The 17,606-nt window shown below is 42.7% G+C and overlaps 1 protein-coding gene across 1 annotated transcript in view; it reads right to left on the reverse strand.

Annotated features, from left to right (window-relative positions):
• LOC137269927 (multiple epidermal growth factor-like domains protein 11) overlaps positions 1–17,110 on the reverse strand; it is a 31,449-nt gene extending 14,339 nt beyond the window's left edge. The window contains exon 1 of the mRNA XM_067803768.1: positions 17,028–17,110. Coding sequence (XP_067659869.1) covers positions 17,028–17,110 — 83 coding nt within the window. The remainder of the gene's footprint in view (positions 1–17,027) is intronic.
• Between the last annotated feature and the right edge of the window lie 496 nt (positions 17,111–17,606).

Here is a 17,606-nt window from a genome sequence, read left to right on the forward strand (position 1 = left end):
GGACGAGTACGTTAAAAAACGCCTCCAGAGGATCGATTTTATTAACGAACAACTCAAGCGTGAAAACCATGCCATTAAAACATTCTACGATGTCGATGAAGCAATGAAAGAATACTACCTACTAACTGGTAAACAATTGGAACCGCTCAATAAACCCACACTCGCTCAGTACTACACACCATCCAAGGGACAAATGAATCGTGAACTGGGCTTCATAGTGTTGGGTATAGCAGCTACTGCGTTGGTTGCGAAGCAATTAAACTAAAATACCTATATAAGTAAACATGAGACCCGCTCCATACCGATGCGAATATATACTTATGGGGAAGACCGAGGCCTGTGGTAGGAAATGCAGGAATCAGGGGTTCTGTTGTTTCCATATGGGAAGTCCTAACTACACGTGTTCTGTGTGTGGTATCGGGGTTAAAGGGCACTACTGTTTATGTAAAGCTCACGGAGCGAACGTAGTCAGACATCAACTCATATACGAGAATAAAAAAGGCTACATAAAAGAACGTAGGCGACTGCTCAAGATAGCCACTTAAGAGTTACCTCCCCTTACTGTCAACCAATTAGACATTAGTTCTCTTAGGTGTAAACACGATGTCTACTGTGCGCGAGCTCAAGCGGGTCGCAAAGCAGAGAGGTGTGATCGGGTATTCTAGAATGCGGAAGCCAGCATTGTTGAGATTACTAGGTTTAGAAGTCCCTCCTACGGTAAAACAGTTAAAAGCTCAAGCGAAACAGCTTGGACACACGGGTTATTCACACCTGGGGAGAGCCGGGTTAACCGCATTGTTATCACATGCCCCCGTAGCAAAACCTCCCACTGTAAAACAACTGAAAGCCGAGGCACACGATTTGGGTTTAGGCGGGTATTCCCGTATGAGAAAACCACAGCTTTTAGAATTATTACGACAGAATAGAGCTGTTGACCTGCAGTTCGTTCGCACTGAGCGCGCTGTAGGTAACTATTTGAGAGGTTGGCGCATGCACGTTGATAGAAACATAGACATTACAGATATCAAGCCTCTGATAGCTGATAAGGTCAACCAGGAACTAAATAATCTAGGAAGTATAAAGTTTCAGATCACAGTGAAAATGTCGCTCGATAAGCAGGTTGGGAGTACCACTGAGTATGTTCAGCCTTACTTCCGAGGTCAACAAGAGGTCGTCACACATACAGAGACCATTGACGCATCAATCGATACCAGTTTTCAGCAGATACGAGAATACCTAGAACGCTACACGCACATGGGGTCCGGGTGGGCTGTGGATAAAATCGATAACGTCTATCTAGACATAGCTAACTACGTGCCGTTCAGAGGCGGGTCATACCTAGCCTTGCCTCCCTACTATAAGAACAAAAAAGCCATAGTAAACGTTAAGAATACAGGAAACGATTGCCTGAGGTTAGCTATCAGGTCAGCCTTATTTCCAGCTGGCAAGAATTCAGATAGGCTTTCTAGCTATCCCCAAGATGATGGGCTTAATTGGGATGGTATAGATGAACCAACCCCAATATCCCAGATCACTAAAGTAGAAAAACAGAATAATCTGGCTATAAATGTCTTTGGGTACGAAGGTAACACAACAATAGTACACAGGGTCAGCCCGGTGAAGGATCGCCAAGTTATCAATATATTCATGATCCAGCGAGGTGAAAAGTATCACTACACATGGATAAAACACTTTAGCAGGCTGTTGTGTGACCAATCGGCATACAGAGGGAAAAAACACTTCTGTGAGCGATGCCTACACGGCTTCACACGAGCTGATTTATTAGAATCCCACCGGGAGGATTGCCAAGGTGTTGGGCAGACGGCCATACGAGTCGACATGCCTAAGGAAGGTGAAAATATCCTAAAATTCGACAACCACAAGAACCAAATGTCTGTGCCTTATATCATATACGCCGACTTCGAAGCCTTAATTGTGGGTGGGGATTCCCCCAGTGGTGCCTTCACCCACAAAACCCAGGAACATAAGGCCTGCGGTTTTGGGTACATTGTCGTCCGTTGTGACGGGGAAACGAAAGCTCCGGTAGTGTATAGGGGTCCTGACGCGGCTGAAAGGTTTCTAAAGTGCTTGCAGGAGGAAGAAAAAATTATTAGGAATACATTGTATAAAATCGCTCCCATACGTATGACCCGAGCCGACAGGCTAGCTCACGCTAGTAGCACTAAGTGTCACGTGTGTGACTCACCGCTTAACGGTGATTCGGTGAGAGATCACTGTCACATAACTGGTAAGTATAGAGGCGCCGCTCACAACGCGTGCAACCTCAAGCTTAAAATCAACCCTAAGACAATAAACATCCCCGTTGTCTTTCACAACTTGAGAGGGTACGACTCACACTTGATCATGCAGGCCATCGCGAAAATCGATGGTAATATAACGTGCATCCCCAACAACATGGAGAGATACATCTCCTTCAGCTTAAACGGACTTAGGTTCATTGACTCGTTTCAGTTCCTCCTGTCGTCACTCGACAGTCTGGTCAAGGCCAACAATACCTTCCCTATCACCGATCGATACACAGACGCCGAGACTAGACCCCTGCTTATGAGGAAGGGTGTGTACCCCTATGAGTACATGGATAGTTGGGCTAAGTTCACCGAGACCAGACTACCCCCTATTGACTGCTTTTATAGCAAGCTGAATGAGGCGTCCGTCTCACGAGATGATTACTCGCACGCGACTAACGTATGGAATAAACTGGGTTGTAAGAACCTAGGTGATTATCACGACCTGTACTTGAGGACAGATGTACTGCTGTTAGCCGACGTGTTTGAAACGTTCAGGCGGACCTGTTTAAAGCAGTATAAACTCGACCCCGCATGGTATTACACCAGCCCAGGTCTGTCGTGGGACGCCTTGCTTAAAAAGACCGGAGTTAATTTGGAATTGCTAACAGATTACGACATGCACCTATTCATTGAGAAAGGCTTGCGAGGTGGGATTTCCATGGCATCCAAACGATACGCTAAAGCAAATAATCAATACGTGAAAGGTTACGATCCTAACAAACCAACCAATCACATTCTCTACCTCGACGCAAATAACCTGTACGGCTGGGCCATGAGTCAGTATCTACCTACAGGGGGATTCGAATGGGTACCCCACGTTGATGTTATGAGCATTGCACCAGATTCGAACAAAGGTTATATCCTCGAGGTTGACTTAGAGTATCCCAAGGCATTACACGCATCGCACAACAGCTATCCCCTTGCACCCGAACGTAGGAGGGTTAACCCAGACTGGATGTCTGAGTACCAACATAACTTGTCAGGTGGTCGTGTGACAGACGTTGAAAAACTCGTGCCTAACTTAATGAATAAGACCAAGTACATCGTTCACTATCGCAACCTACAGCTGTACCTGTCGTTGGGTATGAGGCTGGCCAAAATACACAGGGTGCTCATGTTTGACCAGAGCCCATGGATGGAGCCCTACATCAGAATGAACACAGACCTACGAAAAAAAGCCACCAGTGATTTCGAGAAAAATCTCTACAAGCTCATGAACAACTCGGTGTTTGGTAAGACTATGGAGAACCTGAGGAAACGCGTGACCGTGAAGCTGGTTAGATCTAGTGAGGAAGACAAGCTCAGGAAATTGATAGCCAGTCCGGCATTCAACCGTAGCAAGATATTCACAGAAGACCTGGCTGCCCTACACATGAAGAAAAGCCACATAAAATTCAACCGACCTGTTTACGTGGGGATGAGCATCCTCGATTTATCCAAACACCTGATGTACGACTTTTACTACAACGAGCTCAAGAAACAGTACGGCGACAGGTGCGAAGTGCTGTACACTGACACGGATTCCCTGCTGATGGAGATTCGAACCGAGGACGTGTACGAGGACATGAAAAAACACATCGATTTATACGACACCAGCGACTACCCTAAGACCCATGCCATGCACAGTACGGTAAATAAAAAGGTCCTAGGTAAGATGAAGGACGAGTGTGCTGGCACGCCCATAGCCGAGTACATAGGTTTGAGGCCTAAGATGTACTCCATACTGAAAGCCGACAATAGCGAGATCCGGAAGGCTAAGGGGGTTAAGAAGTATGTGGTGAAACAACACATCAAACACGCCAGATTCAAGGAAGCCCTGTTCAAGACCCGTACCTTTAGACATAAAATGAACACACTTAGAAGTGATGGGCACAAGATATACGGACTGACTATAAACAAGACGTCCCTATCGCCTATGGACACGAAACGTTGGATAGCTATTGATGGGATAAACACATACGCGTATGGACATGAAAAAATTTGAGTCTATTTACTACAGCCCGCGTGGGTACTGGAAAGGAGCTAGCGCAGTAGATAAGCTAGCTAAACTAGCGCGAGTACCCCCGGAGGAAGCCAAAGCGTGGCTTGAAAAACAAGCCCTGTGGCAGATCTATTTGCCTGCACCACGCTACGTACCTAGAAGGAGGTTCGGTATTAACATACCTAATAGCATTCACCAGGCAGACCTACTGTTCCTACCCCACGATAAGAGGTACAAGTATGCCTTAACCGTAGTGGACGTAGCCAGTCGTTACAAGGAAGCCGAACCCTTGACCACGAAAGATTCGGCCCAGGTAGCCAGAGGATTTGAATGTATATACAAACGCAGCCCGCTGACGTGGCCAACAGAGCTGCAAGTTGACCCCGGACGGGAGTTCATGGGTGCCGTGTCACAACTGCTAGCCAAACACGATACAAAGGTCAGGCGTGGCACGGCCGGAGCCCATCGCAGCCAAGCCATAGTTGAGAGATTTAATAGGACTTTGGCTGAGCGCTTGTTCGGCTATCAGTATGCTAGGGAGATGACCACCCCTGGAAAACGATCGACTGAATGGGTCACGAGGTTACCCAAGGTGGTGTCGGCAATCAACCATGAAGTCACCCGTCTCACCGGTAAGAAACCGGCAGACGCTATCAAACTAAAATCAATAGTTGCGGAGTCGGCCGCTCCATTGCGTGGGAAGGAGAAACAGATACCAGATAGGGCCCTAGTGAGGTATCTATACCAGCCGGGGGAACACGAGGGTGATAGCCGTAAGCGAGCCACCGATCCTATATGGTCGGTCAAAACTTACAACATAGATAAAGTGGATATGAAAGCCGACGAACCTAACTTATACTACTTGAGGGGTGGGCCGGGTAGGGGGTTTGTAAGAGAAGAATTATTGATCGTACCGTACGGCACAGTGTTACCGCCTGCCAAGTCACGGTAAACGTGATGGCGTGGCTTTGTAGTAGGGGCAATAGTATCAAGAGCTAAGGGTCCCACCAAAGCCTCATTCAGTAAATGAGGCTTTTTAGAGGGGTTTTTGAAAAGTGAGCCAGAATCACTATTCCCTATACTACTTGTGTTTGTGAGTGAGTGAGTGAGTTGAGTTTTACGCCGCACTCAGCAATATTACAGCTATATGGCGGCGGTCTGTAAATAATCGAGTCTGGACCAGACAATCCAGTGATCAACAACATGAGCATCGATCTGCGCTATTGGGAACCGATGACATGTGTCAACCAAGTCAGCTAGTCTGACCACCCGATCCCGTTAGTCGCCTCTTACGACAAGCTGAGTCGCCTTTTATGGCAAGCATGGGTTGCTGAAGGCCTATTCTACCCCGGGACCTTCACGGCTCTTTTTGTGTTTGTGAGAGTGTAATCCCAACTATACCACATGGCTCTGTTATAACAGCCAACACTGTCAACACTTTTGAAACATTCAATGTGAACACCATCATAACAACCAGCCACTGTGAACGCTGCCATACAGTCAAACACTGTCAACACTGTCATAAAATTCACAACAATCAAACGACGAACATTGCATTACATTTAGATGCTGTCAAACACTACGATAAGTCAAACAATTTCAACACTAATGAAGCTGCATTAACACAGTCGGCCACTGTCAACACTGCCATAAAAAGTCAAACACTCACAAGCAACTACGATGACAGTGAATTACTGTCATAACAGTCAAACACTGTCAACATTGCCATAACAATCAAACGATGAACACAGCCATTACAGCGTCAAACACTACGATAGCTGTGTCGAACACTGTCATGACGGTCAAACACTATCAAAACAGCCATAACGATCAAACTCTGTCAAACACTACAATAAAAGTCAAACATTGACTATACACACACACACACACACACACACACACACACACACACACACACACACACACACACATACATACATACATACATACATACATACATACATACAGAGATACATGTATGTATTGCGTATTTATATACATGTAGTATGATGTATAGTATATGTTATGATATGCATTTCGTGTATGTTATAGTTATTACAGGGTGTCTTCCTCCACCACGATATGGAAATAAACAGATATCTCGCTCATATATGTAATCCGTCAATATGGTCAATAACACAGTTGAATTCCACTATATCATGGTTACCAGAGGAACACAAATATTAGTGGCGCTGATGTATTTCTGTTTCTTGGGACTTGGAGACAGAATAGTGTAAACGCATGATGTTTTAATTCGTAGTCAGGCGGGAGAGGAAGAAAATCTATGAATATTTTATGGCCCAAACCAGCAATCATAGTGTCAAGTAAACCAACAGGCCTTCTCATTTCAGCTAACTGCTAGAAATTGGTCTGTTAGAATTATGTTTGAATGAATATGCATGCTGTATGTAATATCGCATCATGGAGAAACTCACTGGTGTGAGATTATTTCTATAACTGACGAGAAAGGTGGTGGCGATATGGTCGCAAAGTGCTCGAATATTCAAGAATCAGTGACTGTGGGGTATATGAAGGCTGATTGTTGTGTTGACGACACACACACGGATTTATTCACTCGGAGTTATACTGGAGTTGTGTCATCATGCGGCGTATCTACATCATTCTGCCTCTTCGTCATCGTTCGACCTTCTGTGCCTGACAACTCGCTGGTATGACTGTTTCTCACTGTAAACCAAGACTTTTTTTGAGTTGATATTATATTTGTGACCCACTGCCATAGATTTGGTCCCAACTGCATTGTACTAGAAATCTCATTGTTATGTCTTCCTCTTGACTGCTCATTACATATGATTGAATATTTAAGACTTGTCTGTGTCATATTTTGCTGGTTTAACCGTAACACATGTTTTAACTTTTATTGAAAATTCATATTCACAGTTTCGTTTGTTAAATTATATGTAATATGTTGAGGGCTTATTTTTAAGTACAAAGGTAATTGTAACAACGGGAGCAGACGTATATGCAATACCCTGCACTTCGTGTATGTACTTGTGAAATGAAAAGCACGAAAGAAACATGACCACAGCTCTTTTAACATGCGCATGCGCCTTGACCTTATGATATTACACATACACAACGGCAGTGTCTAAAACGCGACATCGCGTGAACGCGAGAAATGAAATGCAGTCTTGCCGTTTTGTGTTTTTGTGGTCTTGTTTGACAAGTCGAGATTACGAGATGTGACAATATGTACAAATGTCGCATTATCGCGTTGTACCAAACACACCAGAATGTGAGCTTGAGGGACCGCCATAGTGTGTCCAGCTCACACTTTTGGGATCACGTGAATGTCCCTACCAGTATACCATATACAACGGAGACCATATTTACATTTATTATATGACCTCTGTTCACGCCTAGTGAAATGACTTATGTTGTTATGCTCGCAGTACTTAATGTGGACTGACACATTATGTGTATAAGCTGATGCATTCGCCCAGATAAATGTGGTGAACCACGCGGGGTGCATTCAACATTGTGTTTCATGAAAACGCAAATTGCATGTGCATAATTCCATGTGGTTAACCTCCAACACTTGAGAACAATCTGCTGATTATAAGAAAAATAACACGATATATAGAGTGGGCTCGTGTTGGTACGGGGTCGAACAGGTCTTCATCAATCCATGCTTGGGATCTGGTGTTTTCAGCCCCCAGTTACGTACATTGATGCTCATTCTGTTGGTCACTGGGTTGTCTGGACTAGATTACGCACATCTAGCTGAAATACTGTTGTCTGCGGTGTAAAACTAAACTCACTCACTCACTATACTGTAACTTTTGCAAGTGCACACGATATTGACTGCGGTGTAAAACTAAACTCACTCACTCACTATACTGTAACTTTTGCAAGTGCACACGATATGCGGCAGACGGACAATTCACAATTCGAGGAGACAATGTGTGCATGAAACCATTCAGACATCTGATTGCCCCTGGCCAGAGCGGTCATGTGTAACGTCACATGCAGACGGATATTCGACCATGTCATTGTCAAGATCACAGATGATTTCGTTTATATAATTAGTTTATGGTACTGTAAATAGATGTAGTATGGTATTGTTAGAGTGTGTTATATATTGTTGGGAGTTGTTGTTAGATTATGTTCGGTAATACTATGGGAACAGGGTTATGTTCAGGGAAGCGTGACCAGGTATGGCCAGAGAGCTGGGGTGTTAATTTGTAAACAATAGAGAGGTGTTGAGTAGCTTGGGTATGGGAGGTCAATATAAATAGTGAGGAAGGGTAGTAATCTGCACAGTCAGCCAGAATCACCACTGTGTTCACCTGTATGGGTTCAACTTTTGTATGGGATTGCATCTCACGCTGGCTGGCGTAAGTTTTTATTATCATTATTACTTTTGTATTTATTGATTGAGTAGATGTAGCAAGAAATTGTTTTACTGATGTAGTATTTCTAGATATATGTGCATATTGTAACACTATATAGCCACAAAGCCATTCAAAATTTGAATGTTATCGTTCCACAAAACCTGTTCCACTTTCAAATATGTAAATCGGAGTAAAGTACATGCATAAAGTATAAGACATTGACACATGTCTTACTGAGTAACTGTAGTTACTTATATTGTATTGTAGTGTCCCGGAACTGGCCGGTTATCCTTAAAGTAAGGAGAGGGGTATTATCTCCGCCTGTAAGGAGACAGACAAGAGTCTTCCCTGTTGTACAAGGAGCATGTATCTCCTAGTAATGTGAGATGTGGATGGCACAGCCATCAACCATTACACAGGCCCCTTAAACTCCGTGAGGGAAACCATCGCCTGGGTGTGAGGGATACCACACAAATACCATGACGTCACCAAGTGGAACCAAAGTGCACTGACATTCTGATTACATTGTAAAGAGAAAGTGTTCTCTCTGAGTGGCTAATTCCTTTATTGTTATTTAGTTCAATTGTTTAGTTTCTGATTGGGATTATATGTAATCATTATCTATATTAGTGAGGGTATTAGGATTTTAGTGTAGTTAGTAGTAGTAGTAGTATTATTAGAACTTTAGCAATATAAGTGGTAGACAGAACTGTATATGTAGCTAGGTTAGGTAATTAGATTAGTTAGTTGTATTTGCACCTGTAGAATTAGTTTAGTATAGGTATTGGGGTTACTTATATCTTAAGGGGAGGAATAAAGTTTTGCAAAACAAACTATTCTTCTGTTGTGGTTACTTTGGTATGTGACATTTTGGTGGCAGCGGTGGGATAATTAGATTATTTGTCACTATCAAAGGGAACCCTAGTTGTGTTCTGTAGCGCATTTGATGTAGCGTTGTTGATTGTATATCGCTGCAGAATCTTTGTGTCCATAAAGAAGGGTTAGAACATACGGCACCACTTCTGCGTCCTTGAGTGTATGATTTGGAATTCAAGGGTGGAGGGTGTATTGTGGTTATTGGTCAGTTAAGGCCATTGGTTCGTCGTGAACATTTTGAACATTGGGATATATGGGAAATCACCTCCGGTTTTATTCTTGGTAGGATCCCTATTTATTCCAGACAGTTTGACTTTTTGTGTACCCTGCTTTGCCCTCATACAGACAATTATGGACATTGACAAACTTATCAAACTGGGTCAGAGTTTAGGGTATGAGAAAGATGATTTGAGAGTGTTTGTGAAAGAGCAAATGGAGTTGGAGAATGAGAAAGAAAAGGACAGGCTCGAACGGGAGGAAAGAGCTAGGGAGCGGGAGATTAAAAAGTTAGAACTGGAGGAAAGAAAGGAGAAAGAAAGGTTAGAATGGGAACGAGAGAGAGAACGATTAGAATTGGAGAAAGAAAAGTGTAAAATACAGTCAAATGAAAGAATAGAACTAGCCAAGTTAGAAAAGAGTGCAGCAGGAAATCAAGAAGGGCAGGTAGGAGAGAATAGATCGGCAGCCATTCCCAAGATGCCTAAAATGCCTCCATTTGACGACCACAATGACAATATTGATGCATATCTGCAAAGGTTTGAACGTGTAGCTACAGCGCAAGGCTGGGACCCGTCCCATTGGGCAGCTTACCTGTGTACTCTGCTGAAAGGTAAGGCTTTAGAAGTATACTCCCGGTTAAATGCCTTTGAGGCTGAAAATTACAATGCAGTTAAAACTGCATTACTTAAACGCTATGAAATGACTGAGGATGGATTCCATCAGAAATTTAGGACTGCTAAAACTGAAACAGGTGAGATTTTCACACAATTTGTAGTTAGAATTGAGAACTATTTCAACAGATGGATTGAACTAAGTGGTACACAAAAGACGTTCGAAGGTGTGAGAGATTTGCTGCTGCGTGAACAGATTTTGAATGTGACTGGAAGGGATCTGGGTATATTCTTGAGAGAGAGAAAGCCAAAAGACGCGATGGAAATGGCTAGACTAGCAGAGCAATTTATAGAAGCTAGAGGTACGAGTCATGGAAGATACAATAGACCAGTTATTCCAGGTCAAACTGACAAGCAGGTTTCCAAAGGGAAAATAGTCGAGGGTAGCGCATCAGGTAAACATGGTACTTGTTCCAAACAATTTGTTCCTATTAAGGAAAGGACATGTTACAACTGCAATCAAACTGGGCATTTGGCAGCACAGTGCAAGAAACCCAAGTTTAAAGTGGCAAGTATCCAGGTGAGTGAAGACAACACAAACATGTCTCTAATACATCCAGATAACACAAAAGTAGAGCCCTGCATACATGAAGTTCTAGATGGTGATGCAGCAACTTCAGAGGAGGTTACTAAAGCAGATGTAGCCTCAGGGAGTGTGCTTACCAAAGATCACCGCATGCCATTTTATCAGGGAAAGGTAAACGACACTCCAGTAGATGTGCTTAGAGACACGGGATGTAACGGTGTAATAGTGAGGAGGTCAATGGTAAAAGATGCATGTTTGACTTCAGAAACACAATCTTGTAAATTAGCAGATAGCAGGATCTTGACACTTCCGGTAGCATGGATTACTGTAAATACCCCCTTTTACACGGGTATGGTGAGAGCAGCATGTATGGACACACCAATCTGTGACTTAATATTGGGCAATATTCCCGGAGTTAGAGAGCCAGGAGATCCAGACTTGATGTGGGATAAGCAGGACATTAAAACAGTAGGTGCTGTAGAGACAAGGAGCCAGAGAAGAGTACGCCAAGTAGGCATGGAACCCTTGAAGACATTGGAACCTGTTGGGTTGACACTGAGTCGAGGTGAGTTCGTATCCCTACAACATCAGGATTCAAGTCTGAACAAAATAAGAAAATTAGTGGAAGAAGGTAAGATTAGGGAGACCCGACATAGTACTTCCTCTTACTTTGTGGAGAATGATATGCTGTATAGGAAGCATACTTCCAATAAAATGGACAATGGTAAACAAGTTGTACAGGCAGTAGTACCGGTTGGATTGCGCACACAGGTAATGAAGGTATGTCATGAAGCACTGATGGGTGGACATCTTGGAATCAAGAAGACTCTAGATAGGGTAATCTCACAGTTTTATTGGCCAGGAGTAATTGGTGATGTCAGAAGACATGTTCAGTCTTGTGATATTTGTCAACGTACCATGCCGAAGGGAAAGGTAAGGAAAATACCAATGGGACAAATGCCATTAATTGAAGTGCCATTTGAGAGGGTAGCTGTTGATTTGATTGGTCCATTGTATCCTGTCACAGACAAGGGTAATAGGTATATACTGACGGTGGTTGATTATGCAACACGATACCCAGAAGCAGTAGCTTTACCCAGAGTAGAGACGGAATATGTTGCCGAAGCTCTGTTCGAGATATTCAGTAGGGTTGGTATCCCCAAGGAGATATTAACAGACATGGGAGCCCAGTTCACGTCAGGCGTGATGAAGGAGGTAAGTAGACTATTGTCCATACATCAGCTTACTACTTCCCCTTATCATCCAATGTGCAATGGCCTAGTAGAGAAGTTCAATGGAACCCTGAAGACGATGCTGAAACGGATGTGTGCAGAACGACCAAATGACTGGGACAGGTATGTACCTGCTTTGTTATTTGCTTACCGAGAGGTACCTCAAGAGAGTTTGGGTTTTGCCCCATTTGAACTCTTATATGGACGCACTGTGAGAGGACCAGTACAGATTCTGAGGGAAATCTGGACAAGAGATATACCAAATCCAGAGGTAAGAACCACATATGAGTATGTGCTAGATCTTCAAAACCGTCTTGAGGAGACTATTCACGTAGCACAGCAAGAACTTCAAAAGAAAGCATGTAAATACAAAAAGTTCTTTGATGTGAAGTCCAAGCCAAGAAAAATGAAGGTTGGTGATAAAGTATTAATTCTGTTGCCCACTGATTCAAACAAACTGTTGCTGCAGTGGAAAGGGCCATATGAAATACTGGATACCTTTGGCATTGGCAATTACAGAATACAGGTTGGTAACAAGATTAAAACCTATCATGCCAACCTACTGAAAAGGTACATTGAGAGAGAGGAGGTCAAGGACACAGCTGTATGTGACGTCAGCATAGCTCAACTTGTGCATGTCAGTGCTGGTCTGGTGGATGTCAAGGCTGAAGAGGTGAGTATGTTAGACATAGCTTCACCTTCTTTAGTTTCTAAGGAAACGTATCAGGATGTAGACATTTCTGAAGATTTGACAGAGGAGCAACAAAATGAGGTGAAGGAGCTCATAAGTGAATTCAAAGATGTACTGAGTGATTTACCAGGGAAGGTAGATTGTATGGAATATAAGATCAAGCTGACATGTAATGAGCCTATACGATCCAAGCCCTATCCACTTCCTCATCATATGAGAGATGTTGTAGCTAAGGAGATACAGCTAATGTTAGACATGGGCGTGATAGAACCTTCTCAGTCACCATATGCATCCCCCATGGTACTTGTGAAGAAGCCTGACTCGACTTACAGATTTTGTACCGATTTTCGCAAACTGAATCAGGTGACCGTATTTGATGCCGAACCAATTCCATTAGCTGATTCCATCTTTGCACGGTTACGGAACTGTAAATATCTTACCAAAATTGATGTAAGCAAAGCATATTGGCAGATTCCAATGGAAGAGAGTAGCAAAGAACTGACAGCATTTATAACTCCTGATGGATTATACCAATGGAAGGTGATGCCATTTGGAGTAGTTAATGCACCTGCAGTATTTTCCCGACTGATGAGGCAAGTATTGCACAACATACCAAATACAGACAACTTCATAGACGACATCATAGAAGGAACTGAGAACTGGTCACACCACATGGTAAGTCTGAGAGCAATATTTACGAGGTTAAGACAATTCCATCTTACAGCTCGACCTTCAAAGGTAAAAGTGGGATATAAACATCTGGACTTTTTAGGGCACAAGGTGGGTAGTGGTCTTATTCAACCAGAAGGTAAGAATGTAGAAAAGATCCTAAATGTGGAGCGACCTCAAACCAAGAAACAAGTGAGAGCGTTGTTGGGACTGACCGGGTACTACCGGAAATTTATCCCAAACTATGCAGCCATAGCAGTTCCGCTAACTGATCTCACAAAGAAAGGAAAGCCAAACAAGGTAATATGGACAGAAAGCCAGGAATTAGTTTTCACTACGTTAAGAACCCATATGTCAAGTTTTCCTATCTTGAAACTACCCGACTTGAAGAAACCATTCTTGGTAAGAACAGACGCTTCTGACGTTGGAATCGGAGCTGTACTGCTACAAGAACAGGAAGGTGAGCGATTTCCAATATTGTTTGTGAGTCGGAAGTTAGTAGATCGTGAGAGAGCGTATTCTACAATAGAAAAAGAGTGTTTGGCTATTGTGTGGGCAATACAGAAGTTAGAAAGATATCTGTATGGGAGAGAATTTATTTTGGAGACTGACCATCAGCCCTTAATATGGATGACCAAGGCAAAAATGACCAATGGACGAGTGATGAGGTGGGCCCTGACTTTGCAACCCTACAGATTTCTAATTCGTGCAATCAAAGGAAGTGAGAATGTTGGGGCTGATCTCTTGAGCCGGTGTTCACCCTAGTCATACTATGTGTATGGTAGTGTGTAAATAATGTACTCTCTGCATATCCAGATTATTTGTCAGCAGTTATTTCTTATGTATTACTGTGCTATTGTACATTTAGACAATTGTGTTTTATGATATTTATGCATTAAAACAAACTTAAATGTGATCTTGAGTGTAATATATAATTGTACTTGTGTACAATTACTTGAAGAGGGGAGTGATATCAAGATCACAGATGATTTCGTTTATATAATTAGTTTATGGTACTGTAAATAGATGTAGTATGGTATTGTTAGAGTGTGTTATATATTGTTGGGAGTTGTTGTTAGATTATGTTCGGTAATACTATGGGAACAGGGTTATGTTCAGGGAAGCGTGACCAGGTATGGCCAGAGAGCTGGGGTGTTAATTTGTAAACAATAGAGAGGTGTTGAGTAGCTTGGGTATGGGAGGTCAATATAAATAGTGAGGAAGGGTAGTAATCTGCACAGTCAGCCAGAATCACCACTGTGTTCACCTGTATGGGTTCAACTTTTGTATGGGATTGCATCTCACGCTGGCTGGCGTAAGTTTTTATTATCATTATTACTTTTGTATTTATTGATTGAGTAGATGTAGCAAGAAATTGTTTTACTGATGTAGTATTTCTAGATATATGTGCATATTGTAACACTATATAGCCACAAAGCCATTCAAAATTTGAATGTTATCGTTCCACAAAACCTGTTCCACTTTCAAATATGTAAATCGGAGTAAAGTACATGCATAAAGTATAAGACATTGACACATGTCTTACTGAGTAACTGTAGTTACTTATATTGTATTGTAGTGTCCCGGAACTGGCCGGTTATCCTTAAAGTAAGGAGAGGGGTATTATCTCCGCCTGTAAGGAGACAGACAAGAGTCTTCCCTGTTGTACAAGGAGCATGTATCTCCTAGTAATGTGAGATGTGGATGGCACAGCCATCAACCATTACACAGGCCCCTTAAACTCCGTGAGGGAAACCATCGCCTGGGTGTGAGGGATACCACACAAATACCATGACGTCACCAAGTGGAACCAAAGTGCACTGACATTCTGATTACATTGTAAAGAGAAAGTGTTCTCTCTGAGTGGCTAATTCCTTTATTGTTATTTAGTTCAATTGTTTAGTTTCTGATTGGGATTATATGTAATCATTATCTATATTAGTGAGGGTATTAGGATTTTAGTGTAGTTAGTAGTAGTAGTAGTATTATTAGAACTTTAGCAATATAAGTGGTAGACAGAACTGTATATGTAGCTAGGTTAGGTAATTAGATTAGTTAGTTGTATTTGCACCTGTAGAATTAGTTTAGTATAGGTATTGGGGTTACTTATATCTTAAGGGGAGGAATAAAGTTTTGCAAAACAAACTATTCTTCTGTTGTGGTTACTTTGGTATGTGCGTAATCATTTGACGAAAGAAACGTCAACAACTAACTCATTGTTTAAGGGTAGCGTAATTGTCTAGACCATACGAAACTGATTGCGCGCTGTCCATCGACATCACCTAACCTCAATCCCTTCGAACACATGTGAAGTCCTCTTAGTAGACGTCTTCACGCCTTGACACATCAACTTCACGATGTTCAAGAGCTGGGAGTAATGTGGATACAGCAATGCCTATTGATGTGTTCGTGGGTATTAGGCAGTCAGTGAGACAAGTGACTTACCTCTGGTGAAAGGCTAGTGTGGCTTATGCGGCAGTGAAGAAGCTCCGGCACAGATTGCTGGTCCCTGTGAAATTAAAAAGTGAGCTCGTCGTGCTACTGGTGACCATATAGGATGCACCAAGGGCACATTAATGCCTAACCCTTTAATATGATCCTACTTTGTCTCGCATATGTTTCCATTCTCCAAATAATACTTTTGTCTCCACTCTTCCTGATTCAGGGGATATTTGTGTACACCTGCTCCATCTATTAAATTAAGAAGTGGTTAGGTGTAGACTGGATGTCCCCAGGGTTACGTTTGCTAGCCAGCTAATAGGGAGTTAGCCAGCTAATAGGGAGTTAGCCAGCTAATAGGGAGTTAGCTAGCTAATAGGGAGTGACTATCTATGCTTACTGACATGGAACTGACATTTCCAGAAGATGTTAAAGACTACTAGTATATAAGGGTTTAAGAGCATATTGCTCGCCAGGATTTCTGACTAGGCCTTCCTTGAACTGACTGGCCTAATATCAATAACATTACTAACAACACTTTGCGAAAAATAGGAGACAAATGTATCTCTTGCAACACTGACTTAGCATCAATGGACTGACATACATGTCGAAACATGTTTGGTTTATTTTCACCTTATTACCAGTTGCACTGTACTATGACACAACTGTAAACAATATACGGTGATTCCACTTAATACAATGTTTAATGGCACCAATGTGCTCTCAGGACAATTAGTTTCAGCCGAGTTATATGCCGTGACAAAAATAATCCCCTTTTACGTAAATTATAAATGAACTATACCATTGATAGTGGTGAACATCTGCTATCAGCATGGGCCTAGTTAAATATGTCATTGACAGTGGTGAACATCTGCTCTGGGCAACACGATTACATCTGAAGGAATGACGTGGTTCCCTCTTGGGTCCATGAGAGTAGAGGTGTACTATAAGTGGCTAATGTGATGATCTACCTACAGTCACTGGTGATGTACCTACAGTCGCTGGTGATCTACAGCCCGATTGTATATTATTATGTCCCAAAATAGTATCCTGAATAAGTACACTCTGCGTATATGCTTATATTTGCTCTGCACCGCCTCGGTATGGTCTTTGAATTCGACCTTGAGGAAATCAGGCCCGTCCATTGCGCAATGCCTGCTAGAGTTGCGGCGCCGTTTGACGTTCATGAACACGTCGGCCGAGGTCATCACAAACATACTTCATGGGGAGTGAGGGCGGGTGAATTGAAGGCCGTGGGAGTACTGTAATGTTTTTATTCTGAAGATGTTTGAACAACTCAATAATCGGAACAATGTGAATCCGTACAATTCCGTCTCTGCATGGAATAGCAGCCTGAATAGCACAACGCCTTTTGTAGGGTATGTTCCCCTGCATCGTAACACACCCACCATATTGGTTAACCTTGGCGACCGCTAATTTCGAAGGCGATAGCCACGCACTCTTCCGACGCGGCACTGATGCAGAAAGCATGATTCTTCATATACGTCGCCAGTTTTTGTAGATTCCAGAATCGGACGTGATAGGACGGAGCCGTCGGTGTCGATGTTGCGACAACTGATTCAAAGTCCCGTTCCTAGCTACGAATACAAAAGGTTTACTCTCTACAAACCTGGCACTAAC

Source organism: Haliotis asinina, unplaced genomic scaffold (genome assembly GCF_037392515.1).
Source record: "Haliotis asinina isolate JCU_RB_2024 unplaced genomic scaffold, JCU_Hal_asi_v2 scaffold_18, whole genome shotgun sequence".
Classification (NCBI taxonomy): Eukaryota; Metazoa; Mollusca; class Gastropoda; order Lepetellida; family Haliotidae; genus Haliotis; species Haliotis asinina.